This window comes from Sprattus sprattus, assembly GCF_963457725.1.
Source record: "Sprattus sprattus genome assembly, chromosome: 19".
Lineage (NCBI taxonomy): Eukaryota > Metazoa > Chordata > Actinopteri > Clupeiformes > Clupeidae > Sprattus > Sprattus sprattus.
Window position 1 is genome coordinate 25,024,300 of NC_137917.1, and position 19,481 is coordinate 25,043,780.

The 19,481-nt window shown below is 44.8% G+C and overlaps 4 protein-coding genes across 6 annotated transcripts; 2 read left to right on the top strand and 2 right to left on the bottom strand.

The window, feature by feature from the left end:
• Nucleotides 1–5,031: 5,031 nt before the first annotated feature.
• On the bottom strand, nucleotides 5,032–8,327 carry LOC308380820 (uncharacterized protein). 2 transcript variants are annotated; one of them, XM_080858232.1, is made up of 4 exons: nucleotides 8,246–8,327; nucleotides 7,218–7,482; nucleotides 6,685–7,110; nucleotides 5,032–6,597 (listed from the first exon to the last, which is right to left on the bottom strand). In XM_080858232.1, exons 2-4 carry the CDS (start codon nucleotides 7,471–7,473, stop codon nucleotides 5,723–5,725), a joined length of 1,557 nt encoding a protein of 518 aa, XP_080714358.1. In that variant the 5' UTR covers nucleotides 7,474–7,482; nucleotides 8,246–8,327; the 3' UTR covers nucleotides 5,032–5,722. The 2 variants fall into 2 exon arrangements, with proteins under 2 accessions (XP_080714358.1, XP_080714359.1); XM_080858233.1 differs by having other exon boundaries at nucleotides 5,032–6,594; nucleotides 7,218–8,264.
• Nucleotides 8,328–10,898: 2,571 nt separating this feature from the next.
• LOC308380833 (trypsin-3-like) lies at nucleotides 10,899–12,095 on the top strand (the record flags this gene model as incomplete). The annotated part of the gene is made up of 4 exons (XM_080858246.1): nucleotides 10,899–11,196; nucleotides 11,350–11,603; nucleotides 11,700–11,836; nucleotides 11,946–12,095. Exons 1-4 carry the CDS (start codon nucleotides 11,162–11,164, stop codon nucleotides 12,093–12,095), a joined length of 576 nt encoding a protein of 191 aa, XP_080714372.1. The 5' UTR covers nucleotides 10,899–11,161.
• A 2,137-nt stretch (nucleotides 12,096–14,232) lies between these two features.
• On the bottom strand, nucleotides 14,233–15,109 carry LOC308380695 (trypsin-3-like; the record flags this gene model as incomplete). Its single annotated transcript, XM_080858100.1, has 4 exons — nucleotides 14,233–14,382; nucleotides 14,501–14,637; nucleotides 14,734–14,969; nucleotides 15,069–15,109. 4 exons carry the CDS (start codon nucleotides 15,107–15,109, stop codon nucleotides 14,233–14,235), a joined length of 564 nt encoding a protein of 187 aa, XP_080714226.1.
• A 24-nt stretch (nucleotides 15,110–15,133) lies between these two features.
• On the top strand, nucleotides 15,134–19,153 carry LOC308380832 (trypsin-3-like; the record flags this gene model as incomplete). Of its 2 annotated transcripts, none has more annotated exons than XM_080858244.1 (5): nucleotides 15,134–15,173; nucleotides 18,086–18,245; nucleotides 18,399–18,652; nucleotides 18,749–18,885; nucleotides 19,004–19,153. In XM_080858244.1, 5 exons carry the CDS (start codon nucleotides 15,134–15,136, stop codon nucleotides 19,151–19,153), a joined length of 741 nt encoding a protein of 246 aa, XP_080714370.1. The 2 variants fall into 2 exon arrangements, with proteins under 2 accessions (XP_080714370.1, XP_080714371.1); XM_080858245.1 differs by lacking the exons at nucleotides 18,086–18,245; nucleotides 18,399–18,652; nucleotides 18,749–18,885; nucleotides 19,004–19,153 and adding exons at nucleotides 15,404–15,563; nucleotides 15,714–15,967; nucleotides 16,064–16,200; nucleotides 16,319–16,468.
• Nucleotides 19,154–19,481: the final 328 nt, after the last annotated feature.

Consider the following 19,481-nt stretch of genomic DNA (forward strand, 5'->3'; position numbering starts at 1 on the left):
AGCATGGACCAACTGAGCTGGCGGTTCTGACTGTCTTTGCGGTTCCCGCTTCTGCTCTGGTTTCCATGGTGATTGCTGATTAACTAGAGCACCACCAGGCGGCCACTGATCTTGCGGTGGCTGCTGCTGCTGCTGCTGCAGTGGTATCCTGCCCTGCCAGTCTGGCACTTGTGCCACAGGGGCAGGGAAGGTGCTGGGCGTCGTAAGCGTCATCGTGCCACGGGCTCCGTCCCATCCATGCCAATCTGATCTAAAGCCGTCCGCTCTCCTGGCTCTCTTGCCCTGTTCTTTCAACCTGCTGCTCGGAGTGGCCACGGAGCGTGAGCGAGACTGGCCGGGTCCTTGATGCTTGCGCGTGTGGATCTTCTGGTGCACCAGCAAGCTGCTCAGCCACTGGAATGATTTGTTGCACTCCTGACAACGGTGGGGCCGCTCACCTGTGTGAGTGTTCATGTGATCGCGCAGCAAGTAGACCAGCCCGAAGCTTTTGTCGCAGAGGTGGCACTTATGGGGCTTGTCCCCGGCGTGGGACAGCAGGTGGCGCTGCAGCTGCTCCTCGTCGCTGTAGCCTTTGCGGCACTGCGTGCAGCGGAAGGGTTTCTGCTGGTGGAGTCTCTGATGGGTCTTCATGTTCTGGAGGAATGCAAAACCTTTTCCACAGTCGGGGCATTTATAAGGCTTCTTTCCCGTGTGGATGATGAGGTGCTGTTGTAAGTAGCTACTGAACCTAAAGGACTTGGCGCAAACATTGCAACGGTACGGTTTATCCTTACTGTGAATGCGCATGTGCAACTCCAGAACGGAGCGGTGGCGAAAACCTCGGCCACAGTCTCGGCACTTCAGCGGCTTCTTGTCTATCTGGTCGCCGTAGATACCGCTTCCCGGCATGTTCTCTATCCGTCCCACGCCTAGACCCCGTACATCCCTCTTCGCAAATGAGGCCTCATGGGTAATGACATGGGACTGTAGGCTCGCCTCGTCTGAAAATGCCTGTGGGCACCGAGGGCAGGCGTACGTCAGGTCTGGGTCCATTACGCCATTACTCATGCCCTCATACTCCGCCTCATGCACTAACATGTGTACCCGCAGGTCGGCGGGCCTATAATAGACTTGGGAGCAAAGGGGGCAGTTGTAGAGCCGTGGCTGCTCCACAGCATAGTTAGCATTCTCCTTGTCTGTTACGCCAGCCTCGTGCGACATCTCATGGCTAGCAATATGCTCCTGCAGTTTAGCTTCATCTGAGAAGGTATCTAAACAGTGAGGGCAGCTGTGTGGGTGCTTCGTGTGCTTGCGATTGTGAGCGCGCAGGTTCTGGGAAAAAGCGAACGCCTTCCCGCACTCGCGGCAGCGGAAGGGCTTCTTGCCCGTGTGCAGGTACTGATGTTGATGCAGGAGGCTGGCGTACTTGAAACACTTGCCGCAGATGTTGCAGCGGTAAGGGCGCTCCTCCGTGTGTCTCCGCCGGTGATCCTCCATGACGGAGCGATGCCGGAAGACCATTCCACACTCGGGACACGCGTAGGGCTTCAGAGCGGCGTGGGATCGCTGATGAATCCTCAGAGTCAAGGCAGACTGAAAGCCCTTGTTGCACTCCAGGCAACGGAAAGGGAGTTCCATGGAGTGTGTCTGCATGTGAGCAGTGATGGACACTCTATACTGAAACTCCTTGCGGCATAACGGACATCGGTAGGGCTTCTCCGGGGCTAGTTTACAATTGTGCGTGCGGAGCTTGACCAGCGTCTCAAACGTCTTCTCACAATACTCACACTGTGGGTCATCTTTGCTGCTGAGGGACTTTTTGTCTGAGGAGGCTGTTACTGATAAGGACACGGATGCCTGCACTGGCGCTGGGAGTGTTGCCGATTCAGCTTTCTCCTTGTGTTCATTTCGATGCTTGATGAGACTGCTTCTGTGTTGGAATGTGAGGCCACACTCTTTGCAGGTGAGCGAGGCTTGTTCATCTTGGTGCATGTGGAAGTGACGGTGCAGGTCATACGTCTCGCGACGGGTGAAACACTTCCCACACTCACGGCATTCCAGGCGGGTTTTCCTCTGCTTCACAACCACCTCCTCCTTCTCCTTTACTCCACCTCCCTCTGCTGCTGCTTCTTCATCATCTTCTCCTCCTCCCTTTTTTTCTTTTACATCTTCTCTTCCTCCATTCTCCTCTAATGCTGTTGTTTCCCCAGCATGCAATTCTTTGCTTACTTCTTTTGACACAGTCTGATCCTCCTGCAGCTGTGGTGGTTCTACTTTAAGTTTCAAAGTTGTTTCAGCTCCGGATGATAGTCCCGCAGTCTCCTGCAGCTGTGGTGGTTCTTCTTCAGGTTTCAAAGTTGTTTCAACTCCAGAGGATAGTCCCGCAGTCTCCTGCAGCTGTGGTGGATCTACTTTAGGTTTCAAAGTTGTTTCAGCTCCGGATGATAGTCCCGCAGTCTCCTGCAGCTGTGGTGGTTCTACTTTAGGTTTCAAAGTTGTTTCAGCTCCGGATGATAGTCCCGCAGCCTCTTCCCTCGGCTCAGGTGTTACTGCTCCATCAGCTTCAAGCACTAATGATGAACAACACGAATTCATTTTAATTAACATTAACAGAGCACAAGAGCATTTGGCTACAAAATGTTTCAGTTTTTTAGTAACTACTATTGATACTATGTCTGTTAACATGTTATTAGCTCAGTAACTTTCGTAATGAATATAATCTGCCCATTTGCCGACCGTCGTTAATGAAGAAAAGTTGTGTCAACAAACAAACGGAAAACGGAACGACGGTGTTTACACAAAGCAATAACTAGCCCGAAGAAAAAATACAAACAAAACCGGGGTGAAATATTGCTGTCAGTACTGCACATGCATGGCAAACGCAAAACGCGTTAGCTAGCTAGCTACTTGTTAGTCCGAATGATTCACTGCTGAACTTAACGTTACCTTTTTTTTCACAGTTGCTGAGTATGACTAGCCCCGATTCCTCCTCTGTGTCAGACCATTCCATTTGGAGACGAGAGTTTGTGGAAACAACGGAAGGCATCTTCATCTCTACATCAGAAACTGTAGCCTCCAAATCAACGGGACAAGTGCTGGATTCTGCTTGATTTACTAAGCCTGAATCGACATCAGTTTCCACAGTTTCTTTTGCTTCTGCATCGTTACCAACATCCTTTATACTAACATCATGATCTCTTAAAGAAACTTCAGATTCAACGTCATCCTTCCGATCTTTAGAATTTTCTAAGTTAATTAGCGGGTCATGCAGCCCTCTCTCGGGTTTTTGTGTATGTTCGGCGGCCATGTTCCCAGTTTCCCTTAAGCCGTTTCATCAGAGAGAATGGCTGGCACTGTATGATGACGTCGATACCCGTCACGGAGGTTGAAGCTTTAAACACTACGTTTGCATTTCCTGAAGGAAATACTTGTGCTTGTCAAGCAAAAACAATAAAATGCATTTAATAATCATGAATTGTAAAATATTAAATGAAAAGATATTAAATGCATTCCCAGAGAGGGCAAGGGGCAGGCAGAGAAAAGCATAGCCATGTGAGGGCATTTGAGATTGGGTAGGTGAGACAAGAGCCATAGAAATACAGGTATGTAGAAAGTTAGATCGATAGGGAGGAAAGATTCCACCTTTCATTCAATGGGAGATTTTTGTTGGATAAAAATACATAGCAAAAATGAAAACAATATAGCCATTCATATAAGCTATTTACAAGTCTTATGGGACAAACCTTGAGTAAAGTTTTTATGTTTGTCAGTGTATGTCAGTGTTTCAAGGTGAATTATTTGCAGAAATCGGTAGGCTACAAAGAATAAGAAAAAGCCTACTACGAATATCAATAGGGTTAGAAAGTTTGACAAATTTGCTTTGAAAGCACTATAATCATCATGCCATTCAATACCATTCCTTAAATGTATGAACACATTAGATAATTATTTGTGTAAGTGTCAACATTACACTTAAGCTACCAATACTAATAACTACATCTTCTCTCAATCCTTACTTAAATCCTTATTATTAAGCATGGGATAGGATCTCATATTTAGCCTACAGAGAAAAGTGCTGCTTTTTTCTTGGTATCAGTTGTTTACTTTGATATTCAATTTAAAGAATTTAAACATCTGGCTTTAGCTATTTTCTAAAGGAAATCTTAAAGGTATGGTAATGGTTACAATTTTCTCCTAACATCTAGGTGGCTAGCAAAAGGCTATAATATATGCTTTGTGTTGAAACATCTGACCTCAGACACACCCTAGACCAGGGTGTCAAACTCAAATACACAGAGGGCCGAAATAAAAAAAATGGGTGTAAGTCGAGGGCCGGACAGTGGGGCAAGCGCTCCCTAAATTGACGTATGCTACCAACGCGGGGACAGTGCATTGTGGGACTTGCAGTATTTGTGGTGCGTTCGACATACCAGCTCCAAGCTCTGATAGATAAAAAGATGGATACTTTATTAATCCTGAGGTAAAATTTGTCAAACCAAATAAAATGTCATCGTAGCTCATTCAAATCAATGGAACTTTTTGCAACTTTCTGAGGAGCTAGCGGGCCAGATTAAATGGCTTGTCGGGCCTGATCAGGCCCACGGGCCTTGAGTTTGACACGTGCCCTAGACTAATCAAGACATCATCCTACTATCAATCACCTGTCACGGCCAATACACCCGCACAGCGTGCACACAGACAGACGGAGCAAGGGTGGGCTGTAGTTTTTCAGTGTCCACCAGTATCACCAAAAGCAGATATGAATTCAAATGTGGTACATTATATAGACATTTTGCATTCTTAACATTGTCTGGATCAAAATAACACATTTACAGGCTGCTGATCATTTCCATAAGCATTGCCTTTATTTTACATTCGGATTAGTAGGATAGTAGGATACAATGTAATATACAGATATTGCCAGAATATATATATCCTTCAGATACAAATGTGCAAAATAGTTAAAGTTTTCCTCTTTGCGAAGGCCTTGCACTAGTTTGCTTACAAACCAGAAACTGCATGCAGAATCACAACGCATAACAGTAGCTGACATACAGTATACTGTATTTTTTTTGTTTGGTTTTAAAACCACAATAATGTGGAATGAATGACAGGATAAAAGTGCTTTTCTGGAATGAGAGCTTCTGACATGCTTATTAAGGAACACATGGCATGTTTACTTTAAACATGAGAAAAGTATTTCATGTGTCCTCACAAAATGCAACAAATTTAAGCCCTGTTCATGTTGTTAAAATGACTCTGCTATAAATCTCGCTTGGAGGAACGGTTACTACCCTTTATACGTGTTTAAATATAGGAGAGATTCACAGAACCTCTGGCTGACCCAACTAACTAGAATGACAATTCGGAAACCTCCAACTCTGAATTTAATTCCCTTTTTCCCGTCATTAACATTCCCACTCTCAAGAGTCTTGACTAGGAGTGAAACGCATTCAAAAGTGCTAAAGGTTCTAATGATGATTGTCGACCCATATGGTTTCAACTATAACGTTTACTCAACTCCAACAAGGCATAGAATGAATGCATTCGGGAAATATTTGTGAATGAATTACTTGAAGCCAAAATGTATAAATCATCAATACATTTTAAAGTATAGGTAATACTATTATCACTTATAAGACAGCAATGAGACAAAACACTTATCTCCATAACAAAGTGAAAACCTGCAAATAAAATAAATAATTGAACATTCATCAAAGCATTCTAATTCCTTATCGAGCATTTAGCGTCTTCTTCTTCGGCGCTGATCCGCTGTCCTCCCCCGCCGTGAGCGTTGGGCTGTTCCATTCACATTAGCCGATGGTTCAGGGCGGGCCGTACCATCCAAAATGTCAGGGGTTGGCGGCTCGGAAGCAAGGGAAGAGGGTAGCTGATCATTCGAGTTTATAGGATGTTGACGTTGCTCCTGCTCCTGCTCCTGCTCCTGCTGCTGCTGCTGCTGCGTATGTTGTTGCTGTGGCGCCTGATTTGGTTCTAAGGGCGGATGATGCTGTGGTTGCTGATGCTGTTGCTGTGACACCTGTTGCTGTGACACCTGTTGTTGTTGATGCTGCTGAGGTTGCTGCTGTGGATGAGACTGGGGGTGATGCTGAGCCTGCTGCTGCTGCTGGCTTTCCAGCAGCCCCAGTAACCGCTGCAACAGGACATTGTTTTGCTGTAGGCTGACTGAGAGGGCCTCCTGGGAGGTGACCAGGGTCCGCATGTCATGCCGGAAACCCTCCCCGAACTCCCGCAAGCTCTGCTCCACCCGGTCCCCGAGCCGCACTGCGGCCTCACCCAGACCCCGGAGCTCATCCTCCAGCCAGGAGACACGTGGAGGGGGGGCCTCAAGGAGACCCTGGTGGGGCTCCAGGGATGGCTGGGGGCTGGGCTGGGGGGTCCCATTGAGGAACGGAGCACTGTAGAGGGGGGATGGAGGTAGCCAACGCTCTGATGTCGGCGGAGGCACTATTCCCAAACCCAATCCCAATCCCAGTTTGTCTTCCATGCTGCTGTCAGCACCATCTCCACAGTCTCCTTCCCCCTCGTCCCCGTCATGCTCGCCTGCTTCTTCCTCCTTCTCAAAGCCATCTCTCTCAGATCCTTCGCCACCACCTGCTGAGGAGAGAGCAAGTTCGCATTTTCAATTGCACTTAACCGATTGAAATTGACAAATTCATTGACACTCTGGTCTTGAAAACGTACCTGCATCAGTGTCAGAGAAACTCATGGTCCTGCCTTTTCCTCGCGTGCTCTGTCTCTGATGGCCTTGCTGAAGCCTGGGGCTCGCCTGAGCAGACCTCCCCAGAACCGATGCTCCTCTGCTGGATGGCAGGTAACAGCTGCGATACCTGGCGTCTGCCAGCCTCCCACCGTTTCGTCTCTTCAGGTCATCCCATCGCTTCTTCACCTCACGCAGCGTTCGTGGAACTCTGGAGACAGCGTTGACCCTTTCGAGTATTCCAGCCCAGATGCGCTCCCTCTCGCGACGACGGAGCCTCCCAGCAGGGCCAAAGAGTTCGCCTTCACAGCGCGTCACCTCCGACACCAGCACCTCTAACTCCGCTCCGCTAAAACGGCTCTTCCGTTTGCCCCCACCTCCTCCTGCCAGTGAAGAAGACCCTCCTCTATCTACAGAAGACAAAAAAACAGTCAATCAAATCCTCCAGCAAAGGCACTGCTCCCCAAGCCATAAACAAGATAGTTCTTGGCTGACGGTAATGAAGGAACTGACTTACTCTGTTCAGTGTAAAATAAGTCATCGGATGACAAGCCAGGCGCCACAACATTAGGGTGCACCACCACAACATTGAAGGGGAGCCCATCCGGCAGGCTCCCGTTTTGATCACAGCTGCCCTCTGAGTCATCGTCCTCCCGTGGGAAGCCGTCCTCGGAGATGCCACCTCCGCAGGGTCCCTCTGGAGACTCTTCTTTGATGTGCCTGGGAGGCGAGTGCTCGTATAGCAGCCCCCCCTCCTCATAGTACTCAGTCATAAATCAGGCCTGGTTCGCAGACACAGGTTGGCAGAAGCAGCGCCATTCACTCAACTACTGACACTAGTTCTGTTGCCACTCAATACACAGAGCAATCAGACTTCATGAACATATGAATGCAATTTCATGCATTATGTTTCTGTTGGTGTTGAATGTGCAGTGGTGGTAAAAGTATAACTATTATGTATGTAAAAAAGGGCACCTGGGGGAAACTAAAAGTAGCTCTTGGTAAAAACTGTCACAGGATCAGAGAGTCACTGAAGTCAAGTAGCATACTTTACTCTAGCATTTAGTACATTCAAAGTCTATATCAAGATACTCTGCTGGTAAGAGGGACGTTTAACTTAATAAACCATTTATCTCAGCACCATACCAAAACCCAAAGGCAGAAACCAACACAAAAACAATTACAAAGCCCAGCCTAGTTTATGTTAAATTAATGTGAAGGGGGGCACTGCTTCCACACAACAGGGCTAATAGTTGGGACTAGAAGGAAAAGGCATAACTGAAGTTACTATTTCAACGACAATGATTACATTAAGTGTAAAAAATGAGATCACAATCTGCCTGACTAAAATGCAGGTAAAAGCGCACTGCGCATTTATTCTGCACCACATCCGCAATGGATGCGCATTCTGCATAAATTAGGCTATGTTAGCCAGCACTGGCGATTTCATTACATTTGCCAGACCCCGGTTGCGGTGAAATGTCATTGCTTTATTTACACACCGAGTAAATGACACTTGAAAGAATTAAATGATATTCTACTCACCTTACAGCATACGTTTGCAATAGAACAAGGAACGACATTATCAGATCGTCAAAACTGTACTGTAAACCTAGCCTGTTTGAAATTCTTTCTTGAACACAGACAGTTGAACGTCGCGAGATTTAGACGTCATGATCAGAGGTACGGGCACGGACTATCACAGCGAACCAAGTTCGAAAATCCTGTGAAATCTTTCAGTTAGGTACACGAAGTAGCCTATTTAGATACGCATATACTATACACATTGGTTAAAAAGATGTTAAACGAAAAGCGATTAGAAAATGTAAATTGTTTGGTAAAACAAGCGCATAACCCTTTTACATGAAAAGGTCTTAAGTAGTAGCCTAGTTTAGGCTACTGTAGAACGCTGACATTTCCGATGCAATTAATTTGCAAAATGAAGGTCTTTTGTAGTAATTGTTACCAGATTAACGATGCTTTGTTTCATCAGTAAAGATTGTACTAGGCAAGATCCTGCTTGTGCATGCAGGGTTAATTCACTGGATTGATAACTGTTCTAATTTCTATTTCATTTATAGTATTTCATAGGTTCAGTTTAACTCCACAAACTAAATACAGGTATACGGGTTTAAAGGTGAAACAGGTAGCCCAACATGCTCGGGTTGAGCATCTCCTCCTGCGGCAGACATGAAACACACCTCGATGCATTGCTGCCCTGCAACTATACGATACATTAGAGACCCTCTACAAATGCAATATGATACAATGCACTCCTATTAAATGCAGTGCGATTCGTCACAATTTAAGTCAACACAATGTGATGCAAAAGAACACAATGCAGTGCAATTCACTATGGGACAGAACAGATAGTTTGATTTTGTTAAGCAGACAGCAAATCTTAGATATTCAGTAAGCATCTCAGGCGTGTCACAACAAAATCAGCCCAGTGTCGCAAAAATGAAAAGTTAATGTATTGTTTATTCTAAATCTACACTCAATTATCTTTAAAATATGGGGTCATTTGTTAAAGTCGGTGCAGCCAATCCAGAGCAAATTAAGATTTAATTAGCTCTCATCAGAAAATCAAGTTTAGAGACTATCAACCGTGAAGTTTAAATGAATGCACAGCAACCAATATTTCCTGCAATTCAATTGTTATAAAACTTTGATATATTAACAAAGATAACTACATATAAAAACCATATAACATATGAAAAGTTATTTTCAATGGTTAGAACAATTTATTTGAAGGTATAGAATTAGAAAACACTGATTTTATCTGTTATAATCCTACGTAACCTATTCACAGTCTGTTGTATTTGTATATGTATTTGTATTTAAGTTGTATTTTATATTGTAGCGGGTATTGACGCCAGCTGAGGGCTAACCACTACACCTCTGCTGCCAGCCCAAGGGTCTGCTTCGCCGTCACAGCCAGCCCAAGGTTCTTGAGTATCAAGCGTCTTTGAGTATTTAGAAAAGCGCTATAGAAAATTGAATTATTATTAAGGTTCCTGCCCGATTTGCTGCCAGATTTGCTGCCAGATTTGCTGCTAGATTCATCACCAGCTGAGGGAAGCTGCTTCACCGCTGCCAGCCCAGGGGTCCTCTACGCAGCTGTCACCAGTTTGAGGGTTTGCTTCGTCCACACTGCCGGTGTTTTCCAACCGCTGAGGCCAGACAAGCTGCCGATGACCTGTACCAGCGCAGCTGTGAAGGCCTGGAGGGGAACCAGTGGCGGACCAGAGACACCAGCTGTGAAGAGGACCAGAGACACCAGCTGTGAAGAGGACCAGAGACACCAGCTGTGAAGAGGACCAGAGACACCAGCTGTGAAGAGGACCAGAGACACCAGCTGTGAGGGCCTGAAGGGGACCAGAGACACCAGCTCTTCTGCCTACTGGAGTGGTTAACTTTGTCACAAGTCACAAAGACTCTTCATCAGCTCCATTCCTGCTCCTACTGGCCAGGGGTTTGTCAGGACGTGGAGGTCTGCGTCCACTGATATTTATATTGGATTTTACACCTCTCTCTTCAAAACTGAAACAACTTAAACAAATATAGCAATTAAATAGAGTAACCTTAGTCTGAACAACCTTTTGTGTGATGGACAGGTTAATACTGTTGAGTCATAATGATAATGTTGATATTTAAAACTGTATTGATATTTATGTCATAAAATAAGTACATATTTTAATGTTTATCTGTGTACCTTGAACAAGGGATATGTGCAAATGACTCTACAATAACTGAAAATGTAACCATTTTTCTCTTGCGACTGTAATCACCATATGGCATCAAAGAGCAAATGGATGAAGGGGAAAATATCTGATGTGGTATGTACACATTGTACATTTTGAACCACAGGCAAGTTCATGAACACCTGGCATTTCGCATACTAGTTAATACTTGACAGAGACAGAAGGAGTAGGCCTTTATAAGCCTATATCTCCTCGTCCAGTACACTGTCGTATCACAGACATCGCAGACATGAAGTCTCTGATTCTCCTGGCTCTCTTTGCAGTGGCATGTAAGTATGAAACCTTCCAAACCATTAAGGCCGAGATATACTCAGTTAAGGGAGCATGTATGGCTACGTGCTTACACGTTGCGTCTTAATGGTTGGGGGTGTTGCCAAGCAATTCACCGGCAGAACAATAGGCTTGCGTAAAATGGCGCAAGTCTAGAAAAATCGCCCGATGCACGCAAGACGTGAAAAGAAGCGCAAGGGGCTTGCGCCTCTGACCATAAACCAGCCTTTAGGCTGTCATATTTTTTCTGTTAGTGGACATGTTTGATTAACAACGCTCATACCCTCATCGTTTTTGTCCAGATGCCGCCCCTCTTGAGGAGGATGATAAGATCGTTGGTGGGTATGAGTGTAGGAAGAACGCTCTGCCTTACCAGGTGTCTCTGAGCTCTGGCTACCACTTCTGTGGAGGTTCCCTGATCAACAACATGTGGGTTGTGTCTGCTGCCCACTGCTACAAGTCGTGAGTATCCAATTGTTTTTTCCTGAACAGCTATTTCAAAATATTTGGTTAATTAAGTGATGGTTCACTTGTCCTTACTGCTGTTAGCCAAACAATTGCTTTTAAAAGAACAGGTAATTCACAACCAAATCTCTTTTCCTCTCTTTCTTATAGCCGCGTTCAGCTGCGTCTTGGTGAGCACAACATTGCTTCCAATGAGGGCACTGAGCAGTTCATCGACTCTGCCAAGGTCATTCGCCACCCATGGTACAACGGCAACAACCTGGACAACGACATCATGCTGATCAAGCTGAGCAAGCCCGCCACCCTCAACAGCTACGTGAAAGCTGTGGCCCTGCCCTCCAGCTGTGCCAGCTCTGGAGCCCGCTGCCTGGTCTCTGGATGGGGCAACACCAGTGGAAGTGGCAGTAAGTAGACTAGAGTAGGCCATACACAAAGTGACAGTGCTATGCTTTGACACTTGATTTGGAGCCTCACTCACATTCTTCGTTGTAAATACACAGGCAACTACCCAGACCGTCTGAGGTGCCTGGATCTCCCCATCCTCAGTGACAGCTCCTGCAGAAGCGCCTACCCCGCTCAGATCACCTACAACATGTTCTGCGCTGGATTCATGGAGGGAGGCAAGGACTCTTGCCAGGTAAAGTGCAGTCATTTGTTGTCACATTTTCACTTTGACCGGCAACATATTTCATGTGTGATGTGATGTGTGCCTTTTTCTCACCACACTGTTACACATTCTTGTACAGGGTGACTCTGGTGGCCCCCTGGTGTGCAACGGTGTTCTGCAGGGCGTGGTGTCCTGGGGATACGGCTGTGCCATGAGGAACAAGCCCGGTGTCTACGCCAAGGTGTGCAACTACAACTCCTGGATCAGCAGCACCATGTCCTCCAACTAAACTTTGTGTAGGATATGATAATATGCAGTGAAGCTCATACCAACAGCTCTTTGATCAAATGTCAATAAAAACACCTGTTGAAATAATCACTATTTTGTCATCATTTTTTAATCAAAACAAAAAACTTGCACCCCTTATCATTTCACAATGCGAAGGTAAAGACAGTAGTTGTTAACCCACAGCTGATCAAACGAATCTTTTATCATTTCTGGTACCACTTCGTCCCTAAACCATTGCTTACTTTTGATGATTTTATTGTAAGTCAATCATGTACTGTTGTGCTGTGAGGAACAAGCCTGATATCTATACCAAGGTGTGCAACAACAAATCCTGGATCAGAAACACAATGTCCTCCAACTACATGCCATGTAGATGATATGACTAGCATGCATACAGCTCACAACAACAGGTCTTCAATCAGATTTCAATATAAACACCACTCTTATATCACTATTTTGTCGTCACCCTTTTAGTCAAACAAAAGTAGTGCATCATTTATTGTTTCCCCGATGGGAAATTCAAGTGAAAATGTAACATGCAAATGATAAAATATAAAAGACAAAATAAACTTTCATAAAAGTTTTCACAATAAAATTGTCAGACAAACATATTTGTTAGTCTAAATGTATATCTAACATGGGAAGGTGTCCTGTTTGAATACAACAACAAATGAGAACTTTTTTGGATTTCACAAAAATAGTAACTTTAACTTACCTGAATGGTAAAATTCATGGAAATTAGCAGCTTAACTCCTGTCTAAGGTTGATCTTAATGCTTTAAGGGCACGGCCCACGTTTCTAATCCAATACACTTTTTGTCAAATTCAGCAAATTGCACCCGACGGTCCACTAGCTGGCCATTCTGGGTTTTCATTCCAAAGGGGGAAAAAAATCAGTGTCAGGTCACAGTCCTGGCTCTGTAAATAGGAAGCAAGCATAGTGGTTCGGTTTGAAGGGAGGTGCAATTTGATCATTAGTGTGGCAACATTCTATTTAAGGAAAAGAACACAAACAAAGAACAGAAGTGTCAAATAGAGTATCCAGCTTTAAGACAAGTCATTTGTTATTAGTGGCTGCACAAGCTCAGACCCCTACAACCGCTTTTTTTTTCTTCAAAATCGTATTCAAAATTCAAAATGTATTTAAATGTGTCAACCAAAGAGTGATGCACATGTGTTTTATAAGTGAAAAAGACAACTGGTTAAGGAAACATTTAATCTCTTTACATCTCCAAGTTAAACAACCATTAAAAAAAAAATCTTTTGTTAGCATATGGCCAACTGCACCAGAAAACAGCGGTATGTGAATGTTTCTTCTTCTCCTCATCAGTAGCTTTCCACATTAAACCATCTCTGCTCGACCAAGATCCTTCGCAGGGAGAAGACCAGGGAGTGGTTTCACTTGTAGCCTGTGTGTCAGTGCTGTCAGTTGGTCTCTTAAGAGTTCAGAAATATCAAATAGATACATGGATGGTGTCATCCATTGGGAAAATTACTTAACAACCTTTCACAAGGTGTTACCAGTTGATACCTAGTGAGGTGTCATGCCAGTAAACCTTATTTTACTTCATTACATTTTAATTTTGTGTGTTGTTAAATTTGTCTTCGTGCATTTGCATGACAAGACACTTGAATTTCCCAAAAAGGAAGCAATTATTGAGTTTCTCTGAAGTTTAAATAATAGTAATATAATTTCAACTGTGGTGTTTATTCAGAAATCTGATTGAAGACCTGTTGTTGTGAGCTGTATGCATGCTAGTCATATCATCTTCATGACATGTAGTTGGAGGACATTGTGTTTCTAATCCAGGATTTGTTGTTGCACACCTTGGTATAGATATCAGGCTTGTTCCTCACAGCACGCGGTACATGTTTGTCTTACAATAAAATCATCAAAAGTAAGCAATGGTTTAGGGACGAAGTGGTACCAGAAATGATAAAAGATTCGTTTGATCAGCTGTGGGTTAACAACTACTGTCTTGACCTCCACATTGTGAAATGATAAGGGGTACAAGTTTTTTGTTTTGATTAAAAAATGATGACAAAATAGTGATTATTTCAACAGGTGTTTTTATTGACATTTGATCAAAGAGCTGTTGGTATGAGCTTCACTGCATATTATCATATCCTACACAAAGTTTAGTTGGAGGACATGGTGCTGCTGATCCAGGAGTTGTAGTTGCACACCTTGGCGTAAACACCAGGCTTGTTCCTCATGGCACAGCCGTATCCCCAGGACACCACGCCCTGCAGAACACCGTTGCACACCACGGGGCCACCAGAGTCACCCTGTACAAGAATGTGTAACAGTTTGGTGAGAAAAAGGCAAACATCACATCACACATAAAATATGTTGCCGGTCAGAGACTCTGAGATGAAAATGTGACAACAAATGACTGCACTTTACCTGGCAAGAGTCCTTGCCTCCCTCCATGAATCCAGCGCAGAACATGTTGGAGGTGATCTGACCGGGGTAGGCGCTTCTGCAGGAGCTGTCACTGAGGATGGGGAGATCCAGGCACCTCAGACGGTCTGGGTAGTTGCCTGTGGATTTACAACGAAGAATGTGAGTGGGGCTCCAAATCAAGTATGCAAGCGTAGCACCGTCACTTTGTGTATGGCCTACTCTAGTCTACTTACTGCCACTTCCACTGGTGTTGCCCCATCCAGAGACCAGGCAGCGGGTTCCAGAGCTGGCACAGCTGGAGGGCAGGGCCACAGCTTTCACGTAGCTGTTGAGGGTGGCGGGCTTGCTCAGCTTGATCAGCATGATGTCGTTGTCCAGGTTGTTGCCGTTGTACCTTGGGTGGCGGATGACCTTGGCAGAGTTGATGAACTGCTCAGTGCCAGGTATAAGCAAGTTTAGGAATATTGCCCTATCACCACAACGGCTTGTCCAACGCTATGCGAATTGACCCATCTGACAGACATGTGTGTACGTGCAACGTATGTCCTTGAGAATCTTAGATAGCAACCTAAATGCAGAGTATATAAGGGAGGTGTTCTGGTCTGGCATTCTGTCATCACCGAAGATCTCACCATGAAGGCTCTCATTCTCCTGGCTTTGTTCGCTGCGGCATGTACGTTTTGAACCTTTTATGTCTGAAAAAGAAAATGGATTTTTGAATTAATTTTCTCATTTTATTGTGGATTCAGAGGTCCCATGACATAGTCGGTAGTGTATTAACTGTACAGGTATTTCTTGGCCTGTATGGAGACTACATTTAAAGCAGATCGATCTGTGCCTTATATTACATGGAACTGTATCATTTTATAAATGCATCATTAATCACACCTGCATTTGGTCCAGATGCCGCTCCTCTGGAGGAGGATGATAAGATCGTTGGTGGGTATGAGTGTAGGAAGAACGCTCTGCCTTACCAGGTGTCTCTGAGCTCTGGCTACCACTTCTGTGGAGGTTCCCTGATCAACAACATGTGGGTTGTGTCTGCTGCCCACTGCTACAAGTCGTGAGTATCCAATTGTTTTTTCCTGAGCAGCTATTTCAAAATATTTGGTTAATTAAGTGATAGTTCACTTGTTCTTACTCCTGTTAGCCAAACTGCTTTTTCAAGAAAACATAATTCACAGCTCATTCTCCTTTCCTCTCTTTCTTATAGCCGCGTTCAGCTGCGTCTGGGTGAGCACAACATTGCTTCCAATGAGGGCACTGAGCAGTTCATCAGCTCTGCCAAGGTCATCCGCCACCCAAGGTACAACGGCAACAACCTGGACAACGACATCATGCTGATCAAGCTGAGCAAGCCCGCCACCCTCAACAGCTACGTGAAAGCTGTGGCCCTGCCCTCCAGCTGTGCCAGCTCTGGAACCCGCTGCCTGGTCTCTGGATGGGGCAACACCAGTGGAAGTGGCAGTAAGTAGACTAGAGTAGGCCATAAACAAAGTGGCGGTGCTACGCTTGCACACTTGATTTGGAGCCTCACTCACATTCTTTTATATAAATCCACAGGCAACTACCCAGACCGTCTGAGGTGCCTGGATCTCCCCATCCTCAGTGACAGCTCCTGCAGCAGCGCCTACCCCGGTCAGATCACCTCCAACATGTTCTGCGCTGGATTCATGGAGGGAGGCATGGACTCTTGCCAGGTAAAGTGCAGTCATTTGTTGTCACATTTTCATCTCAGAGTCTCTGACCGGCAACATATTTCATGTGTGATGTGATGTGTGCCTTTTTCTCACCACACTGTTACACATTCTTGTACAGGGTGACTCTGGTGGCCCCGTGGTGTGCAACGGTGTTCTGCAGGGTGTTGTGTCCTGGGGATACGGCTGTGCCATGAGGAACAAGCCTGGTGTCTATGCCAAGGTGTGCAGATACAACTCCTGGATCAGCAGCACCATGTCCTCCAACTAAACTTTGTGTAGGATATGATAAAATGCAAAAAGAAAAATGAAATACCAACAGCTCTTCAATCGCACGTCAATAAAAACACCTGTTGAAATAATATCACTATTTTGTCATCATTTTTTAATCAAAACAAAAAACTTGCACCCCTTATCATTTCACAATGCGGAGGTCAAGACAGTAGTTGCTACCTCACAGCTGATAAAAAAATCTCTTATTATTTTTGGTACCACTTCGTCCCTAAACCATTGCTCACCTTGACCATTTTATTGTAAGACAAACATGTATAGTTGGGCTGTGAGGAACAAGCCTGATATCTATACCAAGGTGTTCAACAACAAATCCTGGATCAGAAACACAATGTCCTCCAACTACATGTCATGTAGGATATGACAAACATTCACAGGGCTCACAAGAACAGGTGTTAAATCACATTTCTGAATAAACACCACAGTTGAAATTATATTACTACTTCAGATTATTTAAACTTCAGAGAAACTCAATTATTGCTTCCTTTTTGGGAAATTCAAGTGAAACCTTGTCATGCAAATGCACGAAGACAAACTTAACAACACACAAAATTAAAATGTAATGAAGTAAAATAAGGTTTACTGGCATGACACCTCACTAGGTATCAACTGGTAACACCTTGTGAAAGGTTGTTAAGTAATTTTCCCAATGGATGACACCATCCATGTATCTATTTGATATTTCTGAACTCTTAACAGACCAACTGACAGCACTGACACACAGGCTACAAGTGTAACCACTCCTTGGTGTTCTCCCTGCGAAGGATCTTGGTCGAGCAGAGATGGTTTAATGTGGAAAGCTACTGATGAGGAGAAGAAGAAACATTCACATAGGCTACAGCTGTTTTCTGGTGCAGTTGGCCATATGCTAACAAAAGATTTTTTTTTTAATGGTTGTTTAACTTGGAGATGAAAAGAGATTAAATGTTTCCTTAACCAGTTGTCTTTTTCACTTATAAAACACATGTGCATCACTCTTTGGTTGACACATTTAAATACATTTTGAATTTTGAATACGATTTTGAAGAAAAAAAAAGCGGTTGTAGGGGTCTGAGCTTGTGCAGCCACTAATAACAAATGAGTCGTCTTAAAGCTGGATACTCTATTTGACACTTCTGTTCTTTGTTTGTGTTCTTTTCCTTAAATTGAATGTTGCCACACTAATGATCAAATTGCACCTCCCTTCAAACCGAACCACTATGCTTGCTTCCTATTGACAGAGCCAGGACTGTGACCTGACACTGATTTTTTCCCCCTTTGGAATGAAAACCCAGAATGGCCAGCTAGCGGACCGTCGGGTGCAATTTGCTGAATTTGACAAAAAGTGTATTGGATTAGAAACGTGGACCGTGCCCTTAAAGCATTAAGATCAACCTTAGACAGGAGTTAAGCTGCTAATTTCCATGAATACCGGCAGAACAATAGGCTTGCGTAAAATGGCGCAAGTCTAGAAAAATCGCCCGATGCACGCAAGACGTGAAAAGAAGCGCAACGGGCTTGCGCCTCTGACCATAAACCAGCCTTTAGGCTGTCATATTTTTTCTGTTAGTGGACATGTTTGATTAACAACGCTCATACCCTCATCGTTTTTGTCCAGATGCCGCCCCTCTTGAGGAGGATGATAAGATTGTTGGTGGGTATGAGTGTAGGAAGAACGCTCTGCCTTACCAGGTGTCTCTGAGCTCTGGCTACCACTTCTGTGGAGGTTCCCTGATCAACAACATGTGGGTTGTGTCTGCTGCCCACTGCTACAAGTCGTGAGTATCCAATTGTTTTTTCCTGAACAGCTATTTCAAAATATTTGGTTAATTAAGTGATGGTTCACTTGTCCTTACTGCTGTTAGCCAAACAATTGCTTTTAAAAGAACAGGTAATTCACAACCAAATCTCTTTTCCTCTCTTTCTTATAGCCGCGTTCAGCTGCGTCTTGGTGAGCACAACATTGCTTCCAATGAGGGCACTGAGCAGTTCATCAACTCTGCCAAGGTCATCCGCCACCCAAGGTACAACGGCAACAACCTGGACAACGACATCATGCTGATCAAGCTGAGCAAGCCCGCCACCCTCAACAGCTACGTGAAAGCTGTGGCCCTGCCCTCCAGCTGTGCCAGCTCTGGAACCCGCTGCCTGGTCTCTGGATGGGGCAACACCAGTGGAAGTGGCAGTAAGTAGACTAGAGTAGGCCATACACAAAGTGACGGTGCTACGCTTGCACACTCGATTTGGAGCCTCACTCACATTCTTTGATATAAATCCACAGGCAACTACCCAGACCGTCTGAGGTGCCTGGATCTCCCCATCCTCAGTGACAGCTCCTGCAGAAGCGCCTACCCCGGTCAGATCACCTCCAACATGTTCTGCGCTGGATTCATGGAGGGAGGCAAGGACTCTTGCCAGGTAAAGTGCAGTCATTTGTTGTCACATTTTCATCTCAGAGTCTCTGACCGGCAACATATTTCATGTGTGATGTGATGTGTGCCTTTTTCTCACCACACTGTTACACATTCTTGTACAGGGTGACTCTGGTGGCCCCGTGGTGTGCAACGGTGTGCTGCAGGGCGTGGTGTCCTGGGGATACGGCTGTGCCATGAGGAACAAGCCTGGTGTCTATGCCAAGGTGTGCAGATACAACTCCTGGATCAGCAGCACCATGTCCTCCAACTAAACTTTGTGTAGGATATGATAAAATGCAGAAAAATAAATGAAATACCAACAGCTTTTCAATCGCACGTCAATAAAAACACCTGTTGAAATAATATCACTATTTTGTCATCATTTTTTAATCAAAACAAAAAACTTGCACCCCTTATCATTTCACAATGCGGAGGTCAAGACAGTAGTTGCTACCTCACAGCTGATAAAAAAATCTCTTATTATTTTTGGTACCACTTCGTCCCTAAACCATTGCTCACCTTGACCATTTTATTGTAAGACAAACATGTATAGTTGGGCTGTGAGGAACAAGCCTGATATCTATACCAAGGTGTTCAACA